The 21,096-nt window shown below is 36.5% G+C and overlaps 1 protein-coding gene across 1 annotated transcript in view; it reads left to right on the top strand.

Moving 5' to 3' along the window:
* Positions 1–595: 595 nt before the first annotated feature.
* The window catches only part of CLCA4 (chloride channel accessory 4), a 28,200-nt gene continuing 7,699 nt past the window's right edge, over positions 596–21,096 (top strand). The window contains exons 1-9 of the mRNA XM_012747535.3: positions 596–754; positions 7,029–7,169; positions 7,309–7,456; positions 11,288–11,396; positions 13,255–13,432; positions 13,767–13,985; positions 16,000–16,227; positions 19,255–19,432; positions 20,749–20,855. Of these exons, the coding sequence (XP_012602989.2) occupies positions 596–754; positions 7,029–7,169; positions 7,309–7,456; positions 11,288–11,396; positions 13,255–13,432; positions 13,767–13,985; positions 16,000–16,227; positions 19,255–19,432; positions 20,749–20,855 (1,467 nt within the window). The remainder of the gene's footprint in view (positions 755–7,028; positions 7,170–7,308; positions 7,457–11,287; positions 11,397–13,254; positions 13,433–13,766; positions 13,986–15,999; positions 16,228–19,254; positions 19,433–20,748; positions 20,856–21,096) is intronic.

Raw genomic sequence — 21,096 nt, forward strand, 5'->3', positions numbered from 1 at the left:
TCCTAAATTTATTAAAGCCTTAAAATCTTTGGTCTCAAACCCATCTTATCTAATTTGATGTTATTTATATTTAATAATTTGATGTTATTTATATTTAATAATTCAATGTTATTTATATTTAATAATTTTATATTCTCTTCCATTATTTATACCATTATAAATAATCTAGCTAATAACTAAATTGCTTTGTAAAACTGAAGACCAACATTAGTATTACTGTGTCTCTTCATTTGATTATGGATTGTTATTAATCTTCACATTCTACTCTACAGAAAATATAAAGTATATGTCTATATTTAAGAAATTAACCAAAGTTAGAAAGTATAAAAATTTGTGTCCCAAGAGGAAGATGTGCAATGAATTTTATAAAAAGATCTGACTTCCTCTATGTTTCTTAGTCACTTTTACCGTAACATACAATAAAATGATTGAATTGAAGTTAAACATTTCCCAGATAGGTAACAGTGACCTTTGTACAGCCAACATCCCATAATCAGCCAACATTGATCATTTTTAGGAGTATATATACATGGAGAAAAATCAGATGGGCAAACCAACATCCAGGTTTGTTCAACCTGACAACTAGACAGGAACAATGGTGTTATTCAGAGGTTTCATTTTTGTCTTAATCCTGTACCTGCTGCACAAGTCAAATACTTCCTTCATTAAGCTGAATGGCAATGGTTATGAAGACATTATCATTGCTATAGATCCCAGTGTACCAGAAGATGAAAAAATAATTGAACAAATAAAGGTAAGGAAGAAATGGGATGTCTTATTTTTAATTTTTAATTATTTTTAATTAACACATAATTGTTGTACATATTCATGGGGTACAAAGTAATATTTCAATACATGTATATAATATATAATAATCAAATCAGGGTAATCAGCATATCTGTCACTGCACTTATCTTTTCTTTGTGTTGGGAACATTATGATTCTTCTCTTCTAGCTATTTTGAAATATATAATACATTATTCTTAACTATAATTTCTCTATGTACCATTGAATGCTAGTATTTTTTGTACCCATTAATCAACTTCTTCTCATCCTCCCCTCACTCTTCTACCCCTCCTGGCCTCTGGTACCAGTCATTCTACTCTTTACCTCCATGAGATTGACTTTTTGTGGCTCCCACATACGAGTGAGAATATGTGGTTTTTATCTTTCTGTGCCTGGCTTATTTCACTTAACATAATGTCCTTCAGACTCATCTATGTTGCCACTAATGATGAGATTTCATTCTTTTTATGTCTGAACAGTATCCCATTGTGTATATATGCCACATTTTCTTTATCTAGTCATGTTTTTAGACACTTGGGTTGATTCCATATCTTGGCTATTGTGACTAGTGCTGAAATAAACATGGGAGTGCAGATATGTTCTTGATATACTAATTTCCTTTCTTTTTGGATATATAACCAATAATGGGATTGCTGGATCATATAGTAGTTCTATTTTTAGTTTTTTGAGGAACCTCCATATTGTTTTTCCAAAATGGCTGTACTAATTTACATTCCCACCAACACTGTATAAGAGTTCCCTTTTCTCCCCATCTTTACTAATATTTATTATTTTTTTTCTTTTTAATAATAGCCATTCTAATTGGGGTGAGATGCTATCTCACTGTGGTTTTAATGTCCATTTCCATGATGCTTAATGATGTTGAGCATTTTTCATATACATGATAGCCATTTGTATGTCTTCTTTTTTAATCCTTTTTAATATTAATCCTTTGTTGGATAAATAGTTTAGAAATATTTTCTCCCAAGAAATGGCATTTTTTGTTTGAGAAAACAATGCTGGAATGGCCAGGGGGGTACAGAGGTTTTAGATAGGGTTCTACGCTGTCTCACAATCAGGTGAAAAACAAGGCACAGGAACTTCCTGATTCCTCAGTTTCTTCATCTGTAAATTAGCAGTTGGACTCATATGCTCTTTAAAGAATTATTTATTGAATGCTATGGCATGCTGGAAGAGAGAGCGGTGAATTCTTAAAAAGCTTCTAGCTTCATGGAATATGTATTCTTTTCAGAGATACAGTTAATAAATACAAGTAAATAAATAGCTGGTCATATGGTAGTAGGTTGCTGTGAAGTAAAACTGATCAGGAAAGGGGGATATGGAGTGTTAGGTGGGGCTGCGTTGGGGGAGAATGTAGGTTACTGTTTCATGCAAGGCAGCGAGAGAAGAGCCCATTGAAAACCTGGGGGATGGGAACAACATGGAGGTGAGCACATGCTTGATGGGACCAAGGAAACAACTGTGAATGAGCAGGAGGAAGAGGAGGGTGAGCTGAAGTTAGAGAGGTAGCAGGGCCCAAACCACTGGAAAGACTGGCTTTTATCTGAGTGAGATGAGACTCCACAGAAGGATTCTGAACAGAGGAAGGTGTGTTCTCATGCATGTTCTGGGATTACTTTGATTATAGTGTTGAGGAAACCGTAAAGGATTTCCACTTGTCACTCATCCTGTGTAGACTCTGTGGTAGCTCAGAAGTGTAGAAGGACCCAGGTAGGAAACTCTCACAGGTGAGCAGTGATGGTGACTAGGAACAGCAAGGTTGTGGTACAGATCACTAAAGTGATGTGAATCTGATCATATTTTGAGGGTATCATAGACAAAATTTCCTGATGGTTTAGATGTGTGGGGTGGGGGAGGGTAGGAAGGAAATAGAAGAGTCGAGGAAAGTAGCCAGGCACAGTGGCTCACGCCTGTAACCCCAGCAACTCAGGAGACTGAGGTGGGAGGATTGCTTGAGGCCAGGAGTTCAAGGCCAGTCTGGGCAACATAACAAGACCCCCTCTCTAAAAAGAATTTAAAATTAGCCAAGTGTGGTAGTGCAGGCCTGTAATCCCAGCCAATCAAGAGGCTGAGACAGGAGGCTTGCTTGAGCCCAGGTGTTTCAGGTTGCTGTGAGCTATGATCACACCACTTTAACTTAGGCAACAGAGTGAGGCCCCATGTCAAAAGAAAAATAAAGTTAAGTAAAACTTTAAGAGTTTTTCCTGAACACTTGGAAGGATGTAATTATAAGGCTAAGTGGAAAAAACTTGGCAGTTGGGAAATCAGGAGTTAGTTGGGGCATTTTGAATTTGTGGTGCTTCTGAAAAATCCAAGTTGAGGCAAGAATCTAAACATAAGATGAAAATTTGGGTGGAGAGAAACATTTGGGAGTCATCGTGCGTAGACAGTAAATAAAGCCATGTGTTCACTAGGTAAGTGCAGATGAAAAGGGAAAGGCTCCAGGACGAAACAAAGGACTCTCATTTCTAATGTTTCTTCCAACTATAATATTCCCTATAATATAGAGGTTGGTGTTAAAGCCATGTAAATTGTTTTTCCTGTCCCTGACATAAACACCTAGTAATTCCTCATTTTTAATTTCTCCACTGCTGGGTCTTGATGTTCACTGTTGTAACCTTATGCGTGGTGTCGTTACCCAACAGAAGCTGATGGTCATGACCCAATGGTGATCAGGTGACTCTGTGGCTGATCCATTTGCACTTATCCTCTATAAACTCTGTTGCATCATAGAGATGTTTGTTTATTGGTACCTTTTGCATTTCAGAGTTTAGATTCCTTTTACTAAAGGAAAGATTCCTTTTACTAAAGAGGTTTGAAGAGTAGTTAAGGCAGCTGATTATGAACGATAGATTCTTAGTGTCCAGTGTCAAATGATTCTTTACTCAGAAATCAGTGAAAGAATTATTTATAGGGCAAAAAATTTGTTACATGGTCTTCTATTGATAACTGCAAATAGAAATTCAATTGTTTGCAGACATACCTACATTAAACATAGTTTCCCATCATTCTCCCAGCCTCCTACAAAGTCCTTGCATTTATATCATCAGGCAACCTTGTGAAATACTATCATCCACATTACACAGAAGAGAAAATGGGTTCAGAAAAGTTAAATGACTTTTCCAAGGTCACAGTAGGTAGCACACTCAGAGGTAAGATCTAGCACATAAGTATGGAAGACTAGATAGACCTGGATTTGAGTTCTGGCTTGGATAAAAATGACAAAGGAAAATCACTCTTTTGTGAAAATCTGGTGAACCAATTTGTGGTCTTTTTTAAAAAAGAATTCAGAATATTGTGGGGATACAAACGTTTTGGTTACATAAATTTCTTTGGTATCAAGTGATTCAAAGTTTAAGTGTGCCTATCACCCAGATAGTGTGCATTGTACCCATTAGGTGTGAATTTTCCCATCCCTTCCCCCCCCTCACACATCTGTTTGATTTCTGATGAATGTTATTTCCATATGTACACATAAGTGTTGATCGATTAGTTTCGATTTAATGGTGAGTACATGTGGTGTTTGTTTTTTGTGATCTTCATCCTACTCCTAAGGATATTGTCTGATCATAAGATTTATGCTGAACTGGCTCACAATTCATGACCTGAGATATTAGATTTTCAGCTTTCCATTTTCTTTGTGTTCATTTTTCTTCTTGGTTTGAGAGTACTTACTTTTGAAAACATTCATATCTTCATCTTTCTTGATCCAACTAGGATATTATAGAAATTCTGAAAAGGAATTTAGAAGGACTGTTATAGGAATTCTGCTTGGAAACCCTGTGGGAACCATTATTAACCACCCTAGGATAGTCCAGGGGATGACAGTCTAATAGGGGTCTCTGAAATCTCTCCATGATATGAGAACATATCACTATCCAAGGCAGTAACTTGGTACATGGAGACTCCAAAGTAAATGGGATCCCTTTGAGTTGTACAGTGCACAACTCACATGACCATACACAGCAACCCTACTTCTTCAACCCATAACTCAGTTTGAACTACCAAATACACTTTTGTCTCTACACATTTGCATAGACAGCTATCACTTCAAGCAGAAGGTGACAACTTGTGGAGATATAAATATCCCTAAACAAAAAAAGAGTAGAGGCATGGAGCTAAGAGAGCATTCTTTCACCTTCTTTGGGTCAGTGCTGAATGTAACCTGTGCTCTACTTTGGGAGCTCTCTTAAACCCTTTTCCGAACCTCCAGGCAGTCCTCTGGGCCTTCAGTTCCCTGAACTCTGGCCTTCTGACTGATCCGATGGCTCTGAGCCCAGTTTGCTCACCACATGCAGTACGTATGAGTCAGCGCACTGGACTCTCTTAAAGAGAACCAGGAAGAGATCCCTGTAATTCCTGAAGAAAACCAGGAAGGCCTATGGAGGAGCCTGCCTTGAAAACAACATTGTAGAATGGGACACTTCCAGCAAGATGAAGAGATTGGTATCATCATCCAGTACCCAGGATTCCTCAATTATTTAGTGGCCTTGATCATAGGGAATAGATTACCACAAGTACCTTCCACCCAGCTGTTTACCCCACAGGATATAAGCTCAAGGGAGAGACAATTTCTCTTATTGTCATTGTATCTAGGCTCATAATTCTAAATATACAGTGATGTTATTTTTAGCTTGGTGGCAAAGCAACAGCTCTGTGACCAAAATTTTGCTTCTACTATAGATTTCTCCATCACCCCATACCCATGCTCCCAGCCCAGCTGCTTCTCCTGGAGGTGGGGTGGCTAATGAAAAACTTCTTCTATGACACATTTTATGGACTGTCATCCTCATCTGGCATCAGCTAATGCTGTTCTCTACTAATATTTCTTATAAACAGTAATAATATCAAAGTTTTCAGACTGCCTATGTATAGAGTACTTAATAATTGATTCCATCTTTATGCCAGCCATACAGATAGGTAGTGATAATCTACCGAAGAGATGAGAAAACTGAGCTTTAGAGCATTACATAAATCAACCAAGGTCTGTCACCCAAAAAATGCTAACGCCTTTATTGGTATCAAGTAAATGACTCCAAAGTCCATGCACACATTAATAATAATCAATTTCGCAAATCAAAACCACAATGAGATATCACTTAACCCCAGTGAGAATGGCCTTTATCAAAAAATCTCCAAACAATAAATGCTGGCGTGGTTGCGGAGAGAGAGGAACACTCCTACACTGCTGGTGGGACTGCAAACTAGTTCAACCTCTGTGGAAAGCAATATGGAGATACGTTAAAGCGATACAAGTGAATCTACCATTTGATCCAGCAATCCCATTGCTGGGCATCTACCCAAATGATCCAATGACACTCTACAAAAAAGACACCTGCACTCGAATGTTTATAGCAGCACAATTCATAATTGCAAGGCTGTGGAAACAGCCCAAGTGCCCATCAATCCAAGAATGGATTAATAAAATGTGGTATATATATACCATGGAGTACTATTCAGCTCTAAGAAACAACAATGATATAGCACATCTTATATTTTCTGTTTATAGCAGCACAATTCATAATTGCAAGGCTGTGGAAACAGCCCAAGTGCCCATCAATCCAAGAATGGATTAATAAAATGTGGTATATATATACCATGGAGTACTATTCAGCTCTAAGAAACAACAATGATATAGCACATCTTATATTTTCCTGGTTAGAGCTGGAACCCATACTACTAAGTGAAGTATCCCAAGAATGGAAAAACAGATATATTCTCCAGCAAACTGGTATTAACTGAGTAGCACCTAAGTGGACACATAGGTACTACAGTAATAGGGTATTGGGCAGGTGGGAGGGGGGAGGGCGGCGGGTATATACATACATAATGAGTGAGATGTGCACCATCTGGGGGATGGTCATGATGGAGACTCAGACTTGTGGGGGGAGGAGGGGAAATGGGCATTTATTGAAACCTTAAAATCTGTACCCCCATAATATGCTGAAATAAAAAAAAAACACAATAAAAAATATTAATCAATTTCTCTTAATGCCAAGCATAAGCATTTGCCTTTTGAGGTAGGATTATAGAAGACTCAGATGCTTTTCGGTGTGCAGGACTGACAGGTAGCACAGTTGGAACAGTAAGGCAGAGACTCCGCTCATCAGTAGTTGCTTTTTCCATCCATTCTTAAGTTGGGAAATGCCTGTTATAAACACCTGCTCTCTTAGTCCACTCTCACTTGGCCATACTCACATATTTTTTCCCTTTAATAATAGGACATGGTGACTACAGCTTCTACTTACCTGTTTGAAGCCACAGGAAGAGGACTTTTTTTCAAAAATGTATCTATATTAATTCCTGAGAATTGGAAGGAAAATCCTGACTACAAGAGGCCAAAACATGAAACCTACAAACATGTAAGTGTGAAAATCTTGCCTTAAAAAATTATCTTTTCTGATGATCCCCAGTTTTGCTACAAATTCATTAAGAGTCTTTCTAACTAAACATTGTCATTTCTATTTTTGCTATTTTAACAATCTTTTAAAACATTCTCAGGCTGATGTTATAGTTGCACCACCTACCTTCCCAGGGAGAGATGAGCCATACACCAGGCAGTTCACAGAATGTGAAGAGAAAGGAGAATACATTCATTTCACTCCTGACTTTGTACTTGGAAAAAAGCAAAATGAATATGGACCATCAGGTAGGAATTTTGGTCAAACATAATTTTGCAATTATTGCAACACACAGCTTTGAACATGGGTTAAGTGTGCAAGCCTTGGAGCCAGAAGCCCTAGGATCAAATCCTTGCTCCCCTACTTAATAGCTTTGTGTGACCGTAAAGAAGAGTCCTACACTCTCTGTGCTTATTTCCTGTAAAATGGGGAATAGAGGAGTTTCTACCTTATAGAATTTTTGTTCTATATTAAACTAGGTAACCCAAGTAAAACATACTCAGTGCAGTGTCTACAAAAATTTAAACAGAGAGCAGCAATAATAAATGTTTTCTTTAACATGCACTTTTCAGATTTTAATTTTCTAGCTCTCCATAGCTAGATATTAATAAATCACATGTAAGCTTCATTGAAACCAGACATATAGCAAGCTGGAAAGAGCTATCATGCCAGTTACTGGTCAAGAGAAAACACTCATAGGCTGTTAGTTGCTGATATTAATCAACTGATTTGGTTGAAACAGATAAAATTGTCTATAATTGATCATTTTGACCTATAAAAGTTGCAATTTCATCTAATTCAAATTAAAATAAGATTGTTTGTCAGAACAAACTAAAGCACATTATTTTACAGATAAAAATGTAAATCATTGTTAAAGAAGGTCCTACACATGTCTCTATTCAATGAAAATCTTCCTGAATCCCCATATCCCATAGAAGAGGGAGAATTGCCTCTCTCTCTTCTATTCTCTGTTCACTGGGCATTCATTAAGTCTCTTGTTTCTCCCAAACACTCAGGTAGCCCTGGTCCTCATCGTTACCTCCACCAGTTTCCCACTATAATCTTGAAAGCTCCATCATCCCCTCCATCCCAATTTTACCTCTCCCCCATATGTTACCCTGACCATGTCTGTTCTCCTTGGCACCTCTAATCCTTTTAGAGGTGTGCCCTTTTAGCTATACTTTCTTAGCATGTCCAGCAAAGTCAGTCATTTCAACTATAAGTATAAATAGCTCAATTCCTACACCTCTCTTATCCTTATGTTTCATTCAGTTTACTAAATTCCCAGTACTAAATTATATAGCCAGTTTATTTTTGACTCCTGTTATGTGTTTTCAAGACTGTTGAAAAAAATTATAAAACTAATTGACATTTTTACAAAATCACATTTTCCAAGCTCAGTGAAAGTCTCAAAGCTACTAAAGTCTCAAAAAGAAACAATATTTTTACTTGGCTCTTCTAAACTTCCTTTCTCATTTCCCATAGCAGCTGTTCTAAAACTTCTACCATTCTTCTTAAGATCTCTAGCCACTCTTCTCAATCAATCAGTGCCCTAAATGAGAAAACATGGGCCTCTATGTGCTTTCTCCCTATTTTCAAACTCATTACTACCTACACATCTCCTATCACCACCTGTCTTAGAAGAGGACATCTTCTCCAATTTATAAGGTCAATGTCCCCATCTGAACTCCTGATCTGTTTCCATATCCCGCACCTCAGCCCTATTCTATTACTGATAGGTCACTCCTTCCTCTTAGACAGGTCTTTCTTCCATAATGTGATATATGTGTTTATGAAAAAACTCACATTCTGCACACCATGTCCTAAAAACAACTGAGCTTTTGGAAAAATAAGATTAAGAAGAACCCTCAAAATCTTTACAATTTTGTAATGATAATGATAATAATAACAATAAGTACCTAGAAAGATCATTTAGATCACCCAAGCAGCAATTAATTCAGTATGGCTGGGGGCTTCAACAGCACATATTAAAAGTATACACACACACACACACAAAGAGAGAGAGAGAGAGAATGATATTAGAATGAGAACATGGCTAGCTTGAAATGAAACAACAATGTAGATGGGAATGGCATTCTAAGTCAGAGCAGCTGCTTTTAACACATTGACTGCCATACTAGTAAAAATTTTTTTCCTGGGACCACAATGTTTTATTAAAACAAAATGATACTTTATAATTTGTTATTTTTTATTATTTTCAGTGCATGAGTTATATGCAAGGCAATCTATGTGTTTAGAATTAAATTGTCAATATTTATTGTAACAATAAGAACATCAACCAACAAGTAAGATTTTCATGAACCAACTGCAGGAATTTGCTTCTCACAGCCCCAGGCTCAAAACTAACCTGAGTTAAATACAACTCACATGGCAGTCAATGTGTTAAAGTGGGCTTGGGAGAGGGCTGTCTGAGAAGAAACCAAAAGTGAGAGTGGACCTCACTAAGAAGACAGCCAGGTATACTTATAAGGAGTTTTAATTTTCTTAAAATTCACCAAATTCCTAATGCAGTAGCTGATATGAGGGCTTATTCCCATACTAAAATTTATGGTTCTACTCCCACAAATCTAGTTGCATTTGCTTAGGAAACATTAAATCAGTGTTTTTAAAGTTTAATGTGCAGAGGAATAACTTAGGGATCTTGTTAATATGCAGATTCTCACTCAGCAGGTATTGGGTGGGCTGGAGAGTCTACATTTCTAACAAGCTCCCAGTAACAGGATGTTGTTAGCCCCTTGTTGATGTTGATGGTGCTAGTTCAGGACCACATTCTGAGTAGCAAGGACATAAAGAAACATGACTTCTTCATAATGCTGGTATTTTCTGCCTATTTTCAGATATCATATGAGGTAATTTGAGCTACAAAACCACATGTTGTAGCAGAACAGACCTTATTTCCAAATTCTCCTCCACTTCTGTTCTCTTTGAAGTTTTTTCTAACATTGCTAAAAACAAAAGTTCTACTTGTTTCTTTCTGCATCTCAAGCTGTGGGTTTACCTTTATTCTTCCATTCACCCTGAAATTCTTATGAAAAAAAAACATTTTATTCTAACTCTCTCTCTCAAAATTTCTCCAAGTCAAGGACTATATCTTACATATCTTTATATTTCTTAATACATAGTATTGCACTGAATGTATACAATTAATAACAATTGTTTCATATAATTAATACTTATAAATGCTATGTGCTAAGTACCATAAATGAATCACTTCATTTCGACAACCCCCAAATTATAAATGGTCTGTAACAGTATTTCTCACCCTTTTACTTATTATCAACCCCATAAGGAGCATTTTTAGACTTTTCCCCCCTAATTTTAACTGTGTAGTATTTTATTATTTTATTTTATCTTATCTTAATCTTTTAGACATAAGGTCTTGCTCTGTCACCCAGGCTGAAGTGCAATGGTTCAATCATAGCTCAATGTAACCTTGAACTCCAGGGCTCCAAGTAACCAATCCTTCTACCTAAGCCTCTCAAGTAGCTAGGACCACAGGCATGTGCCACAGTGCCTGGATAGTTTTCTTTTATTATTAATTTTTGTAGAGACAGAGCCTGGCTGTGTTTCTCAGGCTGGTCTCAAACTCCTGGCCTCAAGTGTTCCTATTGCCTCAGCCTTCCAAAGTACTAGGATTGTAGGCATAAGCCACACAACTGGACCATCCCTTGGTATTTTAATACAACAGATATACTTATATCACATTATGTTGGTTGAGATATGGAGGGCCGTAAGCCATTGTAAGACAACTAAGACTTCCCCCCACCCAAGAACCAGAACACAAATCTCAGTCCACTCTGCCCATAGAAATACTCCATAAATGTTTCATTGATTGACCATGTTGTGGAATAAAAAGATAATATACTGTATAATATAATGTAATTTAATATAATATGCTTTTTATAAACAAAAATATAAATGGTAGCAGTTATTGAAAACTTAAATCTAAATATATTTTGTAATTGAAAGAAAAGTTCTTAAAATATTTGAGAAACAAAATTTGTATGGACATAAAGGTACTAGAATTATGATCATATATTTGAAATATTTTCCCACAGGTAGACTGTTTGTTCACGAGTGGGCTCATCTCCGATGGGGAGTGTTTGATGAGTACAATGAAGATCAGCCTTTCTACAGCTCTTCGTCAAAAAAAATTGAAGCAACAAGGCATGGATATTTAAATTTTCTTAAATGACTTTAGGCTTTTAACTGTTCTTATTTTCCTTGCTTTGATTTCTTGCAAATAACAATCATTCATTTTTGTCCCATGCAGACAATAGATGCTGTGTCATAGAATGATGCTTTTATTTTTTTAGCAAATTTATCTTAAAGTAGTTGGTTGTCTACTTAAAATACACATAATTTCAATGGCAAGCATTGGTTGGCAATTTGACATATTTTATTCCTCTCCACTATAGCTGTTAGAATCCACCTGCACTGAAGCTGGGCACTATGTAAATAGTCCTATTATGTGCTGGGAACAGGTCAGAGTTATTCGCATTATACAAGGATGAACAAAATGGTTAGGTAGTGCTAAATGTGGACTGAGTAAGAAATAAAGCAGCTTCAAGGGGCCAAAGAGCTACTTCTTGGAGATTTATAAAGGTCATTTTAAAATACCAGTGTAGCATCACAGTTAGTAACAGACTATCCTTTTGGTTCTGAAATCAAAAGAGAGAAATGGTTGTGGAGAATCAGTTGAAAATTGGGTGCCATCAGCCTCATCAATGTTAGATGTCCTGCTGGGGCTGGGGACTTGTCATTCATGTGCAAACCGAAAGGTACTTGATTTCAATCAAGGTCCTTCCTCTGCTCCATTGCACCAATTTTCAGGCACATATTTTAAAGAGTATTACATTTATTTCATTTGCTTATGTCATAGTCTCCCTAAATGTCTAATCTCTGCTGCAGAATATTCATCATGATTATTCATATAAATAGGTTCATTATGTTCACCTAGTTTTGGGACAATAAAAGCATGGACATATTTAGAAGACTCCCTAAATAACTGAATAAAACCTATTCATCACTTCCTGAATTTGAACTGAAAGCCTATTGAAACCATGAGATATATTCACATCCCAGCATATTTGTTGTAATCACTGCCACCTGTGACCAACTCTATGCAATAAAACATATGTCTAGTTGGATGCGGTGGCTCACGCCTGTAATCCTAGCACTCTGGGAGGCCGAGGTGGGAGGATTGCTTGAGGTTAGGAGTTTGAGACCAGCCTTGGCAAGAGTAAGACCCCTTCTCTACTAAAAATAGAAAAAATTAGCTGGGCATGGTGGTGCATGCCTGTAGTCCCAGCTACTAGGGAAGCTGAGTCAGGAAGATCATTTGAGCCCAGGAGTTTGAGGTTGTTGTGAGCTAGGCTGACACCACAGCACTCACTCTAGCCCAGGCAACAGAGCCAGACTCTGTCTCAAAAAAAAAAAAAAAAAAAAAAAAACACACGCAAACAAAAAAAATAAGTCTGAAATGCCTCCATCATTCTTTATTTTACTGTCCGTCTTGGTAGCACCTCATCTTTGCTTCCAATCACATTTCCCTGTGGATAAAAATTCTCCTTGAATAATCGAAACACTTGTAGCTATGCCACATCCCATTCTATTGTGGCTATCGTCTTTGAAAAGAAAGCTACAAAGAACCATAAGCTAAAGTAGAATCCAGAGTAAACTGCTTCACAAGTTCCTTCATCCAGGTGCCTGTGGCACATTTACCACCACAAGGCCAGCAGGAGAGATGTCTAAGCAAGAGACCAGCAGCTTTAATCCCAGCAGAGAACTCAACTATTGTGTATATCTGGAGGCCCCACTTAAAGTTTCCCTCTAGAATTTCTTTAAAAATAGATAATTACCTTGATTGGAACCCTTAAACTTTGTTGTCAGAATAGGAAGTACATAGTTCTCATAGAAAAATAAACACCTTGATTTAAAGATCATCATAAATAAAACCACTTATGATTTTTTTAAGGCGTTAATGATTAAATTGCCACAAAGATTAACTGTCATATATTTTCAGGTGTTCCTCAGGTATCTCTGGTAAAAATAGAGTCTATAAGTGTCAAGGAGGCAGCTGCTACACTAGAACATGCAGAACTGATTCTACAACAAAATTGTATGAAAAAGATTGTCAATTTTTCCCTGATAAAGTTCAAACAGAAAAGGCATCTATAATGTTTATGCAAAGTATTGATTCTGTAAGTATGCCAATTATTGCTTCCAGAATTCATAATCAAAAGACACCATGTTTTCAAAATATCTGTCCAGGCAACCTGACATATATATTGATATATGGTTCTTTGAACATTGGCTAACACATAGTAAACACTGAATTAGTGTTACCTATTATTATTATTATTACTATTGTTATTGCTGTGGTAGATCTACCTTACAATAATACTGATTCTCAATGAATCATATTTCATTCAATAAACAATATATTTGCAGAACATATTTTAGATTTTTTCAGGTATGTAGATGTTTAAGTGCATGGTATATTAAAATTATTTTTTCATTTTATTAACCTTTTAGGTCTCTGAATTCTGTAATGAAGAAAACCATAACCGAGAAGCTCCAAGCCTACAGAACATAAAGTGCAATTTCAGAAGTTCATGGGAAGTGATTAGCAAGTCTGAGGATTTTAAAAACATCACACCTTTGGTGGCCCCACCCTCTCCACCTGGATTCTCATTGCTGAGGATCAGTCAAAGAATTGTGTGCTTAGTTCTTGATAAGTCTGGAAGCATGGCAGTAAGTTCATTTCTTCTTGATATAAGGACAGGGGGTTGATTGAAGGCCTAAGAACACAATGAACACTATCTGTACCTGGATTGTTCTAAATTGCCTGGTGACATAAAAAGTGCCATTACTGCCTATGATCATGACTTCAAGATATTGCAGCAAAATGTTGTAGTAAAAGAAACATGCCAATATAATTAAAAGGACCTAACTCAAGGGTCTTTGTTTTTTTCCAGAAAATAGATGGTTTACTTTGGGGAGTCTTGAGGCCCTTTGGTAAAACTGTATTTAGAAGGTCAGGACTAGAGATTAAAACATAAAAAATGATTTCTAACCATGTCCCTTTTATTTGCTAAAAATGTTTGAGAGATATGAGAATAGAATGGATTGGGGGGATGCTGAACGTTGTTCCAGGTCCAGGAACACAAGGATTAACCATATTTGCAATGCTTATACAAATGACCTCTTTATACTCAAAGACACAAACAAAAAGCATCACCATAAAGAAAATATGGCTCAATTTGGCCATTCATTCCTCTAGTATCATTCAGTGAATAGGAGATATTGTGACTCTAGAAATACAGGTCCATATCCTTGAGGAGTTCACAGTTAACTAGAAAGAAACTTTCCCTTTTCCCATCACCTGTTAAAATCATACTCATCCTTCCATTTGAGATAAGTGCCCACTTCCTCCAGGATATGGAGTTGGCTTCTAGCCTGGCCAAGACCCTTTACACTGATTCCCAACAATGTCCTGTGTGTACCTCAATCAATGTATAGGATATTCATATTACACATTTCTCTCCCAGTAGACTGGGAGATTCTTTAGGATGTGGAACCAGGTCTTACTCTTCTTTGTAACTCCATTGCCTAGAACAGAATTCATCACATAGGAGTAAACAGTAAATAATTTTTGAAAGGAATAGACTACAAATAAGCAGATGCAATGTAATGAGGAACCAGAGGGATGGCACATTTGAGGCAGAACAGAGCATGCTGAAGAACAGGAATAAGGTCTTCAGCAAATGGTGGGGGAGTGGTTATCAAAAAGGGCATAGAATGATACAGCTGAATGAAATGAGCCAAATAATACAGGATTTCAGAGAGGGCAACAAAGACACCAGGACAGACAAGTGATCTGGGAAGTGTCACTGGGGAGAGATGAGGTACTTGAATGGGGGAAGATGAGCATCCTCCCCTAGACACTGTGCATGTAGATCCAGGCTTAAAGGTAGAGCAAGGGAGTGGAGAGAGCTCTAGAAGATGGGGATGTAGGAGAAGTTTCTCATTATGACTTGATTCAGGGAGTTCAAAAGGAAATCTGGGCATAAGTTAAGGGTAAGTATCACAGATCAGGGTGGTGATAAGGACTGGAGTAGACAATTGTATGAAGAGACTTACATCCTAGACAATCACCTAGGAAAGATGAATGTGAGTCCTGGTGTGTTACCAAAGAGCCAATTCCAATTAACCTGTTGGTGGAGAAAGGGTGGGGAGAAGTTAGGAACAGAAAAGGAAAGTTGAGAGATAGGGACGGGGCCTCTCAGAATTTAGATGACACTTGGGTAAGTTTTACCTTTTGGACAGTCTAGTCCCCCAGTGGATGGGGTGGTTCCAGTCTCTGGGTGGAGTCTGCAATAGTCTGGTTTACTTTGTAGTGTGGTTTCATCTGAAGACAACAGGCACAGGAGCTCCCAGGAGTAATTAGAGAGTCTCTAAGAAGTGAATCAAAACTCCCAATTCCAACCCAATCCCCCAACCCCTGCAACCTTCCACCTCTAACTTGGGCACTCAACAGCCAAGAAGCAGCTCTAGTTAAAAGCCTGTTGTTTATATGTCCCATAATACATATAACTATGCTTTTTAATTTTATCAATTGAAAAAATGATCATTGCTTTCTCTACCATCAATTACTGTTTATAGAAAATTCTTACCTATAAGTTTTCTTCATTCATTTTATGTGATCTGCTATATTACCTTCCAGTTGAAAACCACTTGGTTGTTTTTCTTGTTCTTTGTTATTCAGAGTTCTAACCGGCTCAATCGAATGAATCAAGCAGCAGAATATTTCCTGCTGCAGATTATTGAAAATGGATCCTGGGTGGGGATGGTTCACTTTGATAGTTCTGCCACTGTTCAAAGTGAGCTGATCCAAATAATAAACAGCACCGAAAGAAACAAGCTCGTGAAGAGTTTACCTACAAATGCTAATGGAGGAACTTCCATCTGCTCTGGAATTAGAAGTGCATTTGAGGTGAAAATCATATGGCAAATGTATTTTGTTCTTTTTTTATTTTCAGTACATTTTCATGTTAACTGGTATTGCACACACTTGATGCCTAATTTTAACATAATTAATCCAAAGAAGCAAAAAACTAAGCACAGAGAAAAAACTTCACTTGATGATTTTTTTAAAGAACAGTGAATCAATGAATAAACTGAGGGTAAATAAATGACTATAAAAGTACCACTAGTTTACAATCCTAATGAGTTCAGGGACTTGGCTGTCTTGTTACCATGCTATAGTTGATACTGAATTAATATTAGTTAAATAAGTTTGCTTGGATGCAAAAGCTATCAATTTTGGGAGCAATGAAGCAAGTTATATGGTATGATTCCACTTTGGGCCATTTCTTATGTGAGTTTCTGTAACATTCAGTTAGGGCGAACTGATGTTTATCGACTAAAGCAGATGTAGCAGGGACTGTGAGTCATATTTAGAGTTAGCCATATGAGTTAGAGCATGAACTTTCACATCAGAGCACTTACTCACATCAGAGTAAGTAGCACATGTGCTACTTACTAGCTATGTAATCTTAGGCTAACATTTCAGTCTCTGGACTCTCAGTGCCTTATCTATGAAGTATAGGAAAGTATAAGAAATAGGAATGAATGCCTAACTCATAATAGAATTATTATGAGAATTAAGTAAAATACTACATTTACATACTTAAAATAATATTTACTATATTATGTAGTAAATATGTAATTTATAATAACTGTTATTATGAATCTTATTTTTATCTGAATGGTCCTCTTTTCAGTTATGTCATTGTCCTGCTGAGAAATATTCATTGTCTCTTCATAGTCTATAAAATTAAGTTTGAATTCCTCAGTCTGATATTATTCAAAAGTGTCTTCCCCCACCACCCCTGCCCAGTGAAATTGGCTTCACTTTCACCTGTTTTCCTGCCTTATTTCTCAGTTCTCCCTTCCTGATGCTCTATCCTCCAACCAATTCACTGCACACATTGTTCTCCAAGCCCACTGTGTACTTAACAGTCTCCACATCTTTGCACATGCAAATTCTTCTGCCTAAAATCCTTCCTTTTTTCCCATCTTTACATATTAAAATTCTACTAATCCTTCAAAGTCCTTTCTCCTTCTATAGCTTTCCTTCTACTTCCAACTCTTTCGAATCTCTCTTTTATTAATTGCATGACATTTTAATGTAGGTTTGTATTTAAAACATGAAGGCCTACATTCAAATCACAACTGTCACATATTAGCTTTGTGACCTTAAGCATGAAACTTATCCTCTCTAATCCTCAATTACCTCATCAGTAAAATGGGATAATAAAAGTTAACACATAGGGTTGCTCATGTTTTAATTTATTCAACATATATTTATTGAGTGCTAGTTATGTGCCAAACAAAGCTAGTTCACTCTTGTGGTGCATCCTATATACTGGGGAACAGATAATAAATAGATAAATAAAAACAATAATTGCAGATTGTGAAGAACCCAAACAGAGTGATATGATATAGTAACTGGGAAAGGAGGAGACTACTTTGGGTAGAGAGGCCACAGAGGCCTTCTCTAAAAGGTGACATTTATGCTGAGATTTGAGATGGAGCCAGTGGTTCAGGCAGAAAGGAAAGCGCAAGAGTTCCTTGGGAATGAGGTAGGAAAGAACTGCATTACCCTAAGGAATGATAGATGTTAGTGGCACTGGAGTTTGGCAAAAGAGTGAGTATGAAAGGTGGTTGCAGAGGTAGACAATGGCTAGATATTTCAAACTTCAAAACATCTAAGATATTTTGTTTCAAGCACAACAGAAAGCTACTTAAGGGTTTAAGGCATCAGAGTGTGATAATCAATTTATGTTTTAGAAAGATGACTCCAGTTGCCCTGTATAAAATAAATTGTAGAGAGTAAGAGTGGTAATAGGGAGACAGTTTGGGAGCTTGCACTGGGATTAAATTACATGATGTATAAAACACAATTAACACATTGCAAATGTTCAGTAAATGGTAGCACCATAATATTTCCCATATGTTACAATTTATATAATAGTCATTATTTGCTTCAAAACATGCAAAAATTAAAATGGCAGCAGTCAATTTGTTCTCTGATACCAGCTTTGTTAGATATTTCTACATTCCAAACCCTATTCTGCAAACCTACATACACCCCCACTCTATGCCCAAGAAAACCACTGATAATCTAGCATTTTTTGCCTCTTGGCTTATACCCAGTTTCTTAAAATGGTGCTCCAAGAAGCCAATTAAAGTTGTCAGAGAAAATGAAATATAGTTGCTATCTTGGGCTAAGTTCTCTTTATATTCTCATACAGACACCTAGATTCAGAACTTTGAGTTTCAAACTGGCTTTAGAGGAAAAGGATTCAAGCTACAAATTGAACTCAATAAATATAATTTATATATTCTTTGAGCACCACCAATATGCTTAGTTCTATGCTAGGTACTATTAGAAGAAAACCAGAAATTACATAACAAGGTCTTTAACCTCAACATACTTAGAACTTTCCATATCTTTTATTTATAAGCGTACTGAGGGTTCCCTAATTTGTAATCAATGACACTTTTTTATGATGAAGTAAACTCTTAATGCATCTAGCTTAATGCATCTGTATGTTTAACATATTTTATACACTGAAGGCTTGTCATAGGACAGTCCAATAAAGAAAAAAGAAAAATATGTAATACCATACCACAATTATATTTCTGGTATCTGATTGACGTGAGTTTTCACAGATTGAGATATCACTCTCATTTAGTCTAGGCAGGGATTTTACAAAGCCTGTTTACATCTAATTTGATTTGGATACATATTCCCTACAGTAGGGGGTCAGAAAAAAATTCATGTTTAACTTCCCATAGGGACAATTGATTGAAAATTCTATGATTTTAAAACAGGGCTGTTTCTTCTATTCTACACACTTTTGTTTATTTTCTCTGTAATTTTTTTCTAGTTTCCCATCAGTCTATTTGCTTTAGGAACACCTGGTAGTAATTGTGCTCTGAATTGTATTTGCAGGTGTTTAAAAAGCGAGACCCCCAAATAGATGGATCTGAAATAGTGCTGCTGACCGATGGGGAGGACAACACTGTAAGCAGTTGTATTGAAGAAGTGAGACAAAGTGGAGCCATCGTTCATTTTATTGCTTTGGGGTCGTCTGCTGATCAAGCAGTAATAGAGATGAGCAATATAACAGGTGAAACATGATCTATATATTCCAATCCTTTAATATCAATGCATAAATATAGAGATTGACAACTCAACAACTTCTCTTGAGCTCCTGCTCTGTGCCAAGAACAGGGTATCAGAGTCAAACCAGATCCTATCTCTGTTCTCATGGCACTCAATCTAGTTGGCAGAAGAAAAAATATAAAACTGCTAATAAAATAATATAATCAGATAACATTCCTTCATAACAAGAGGACTATAGATGAATAATGCTCTATGTGAGCAGAGGAAGCCATTAACTTTTCCAGGGTTGTATACAGTCAAAGAAAGAAAGCATGAGAGACTAGGTGACTTCTGAGTTGGGCCTTGAACACAGTGTTGAATTTCTCTGGGAAGAAAAAAGGATGGGAAAAGATGATGATGGTCATGAACAAAAAATCATGTTGTGATGACAATGCAAGGTATACAGAGGAAATGGTGAAAAATCCATAAAACTACAGCATAGACTGTGGGATAGGTGTATGTGATTAATAGAAGCTCAGGCTGAAAAAAATATAAATTAACAACAAAGTGTCTGGATAAACTTTAAATATGGTAGCTGTTTTTTAGACACACAGACATGTCATAAAAAAATGTATCACATGTTTCCAATACCTTCTTAAACATAATAGAATACATAATTTAATTTATAACACAAGTATCAATTATTGTGTTAAATTGGTTTATAATGGTACTAAATACATACCTGCTTTGTAATGCTCAGTGATGCAAACTCCCATCATTTCAAAGTGCTTTTGTGGCCATTATAAAATTTATTTCTCTCCCAAGTAGCCCTTTAACACTAGTAGTTTTGGGGTTTGTTTCTATTGCTTTATGTTTTTCTATCTGCTTATTGCCAGTTTGGGTTAGGATACCTAAACAAAGCAGCTGTTTAATCTCTCTAACTTTCTGATTTTGAACTACTCTGACTGGAAAATCTGAAAGCCAACTTTGTTAGAACCATATCTTAAATACAAGTGAATAATTCCTTTAAAGGGCTATATAAAGTCTGTGAGCTTTAATACATTGAATTGTTCACATCTTCTTTCATATTCTATGATTATTGGAAGCATTTCAGGTAGCTAAGATTTTGATACTGAGGTATTATGGTAGCTTCTGCTTCCTAGTTAGGACACTTTTAAATTAGCATTTCAGAGTTAATCTTTACACCTATGTGATTTTGCTCTATTTTATTAACACATACTGAATCTATGATTTTGTTTGAACTATTACTCTATTAATCACTAAAATGTAATAAGTACTTATTTTCTAGAAAGTAACCTGGTTGATGAATGTACATTTTAGGAGGAAGGTATTATTCTGCTACAGATGAAGCCGAGAACAATGGCCTCATTGATGCTTTTGGGGACCTCACATCAGGAAACGCGGATCTCTCCCAGAAGTCAATTCAGGTCAGAGTTACAACTCCTTGGGTTTTTATGTTTGCATTTGCCATAACAAAGGAAAAGAATTTGGTAGTTTTAAGTTTTGAGATCTGTAATTTTCTCAAAGTATTAATTAAAATCAAATCTTCAATCCAAAATAGAAATTACTCATTAGATATAATCAAATTAATTGGCAAAGAGTGAAATAAATGGTGAAATAGCAGATATACTGTCCTTTTTCCTGTTCCCATAGGCATTGGTTAAGGGA

Source organism: Microcebus murinus, chromosome 2 (genome assembly GCF_040939455.1).
Source record: "Microcebus murinus isolate Inina chromosome 2, M.murinus_Inina_mat1.0, whole genome shotgun sequence".
NCBI classification, from domain to species: Eukaryota; Metazoa; Chordata; class Mammalia; order Primates; family Cheirogaleidae; genus Microcebus; species Microcebus murinus.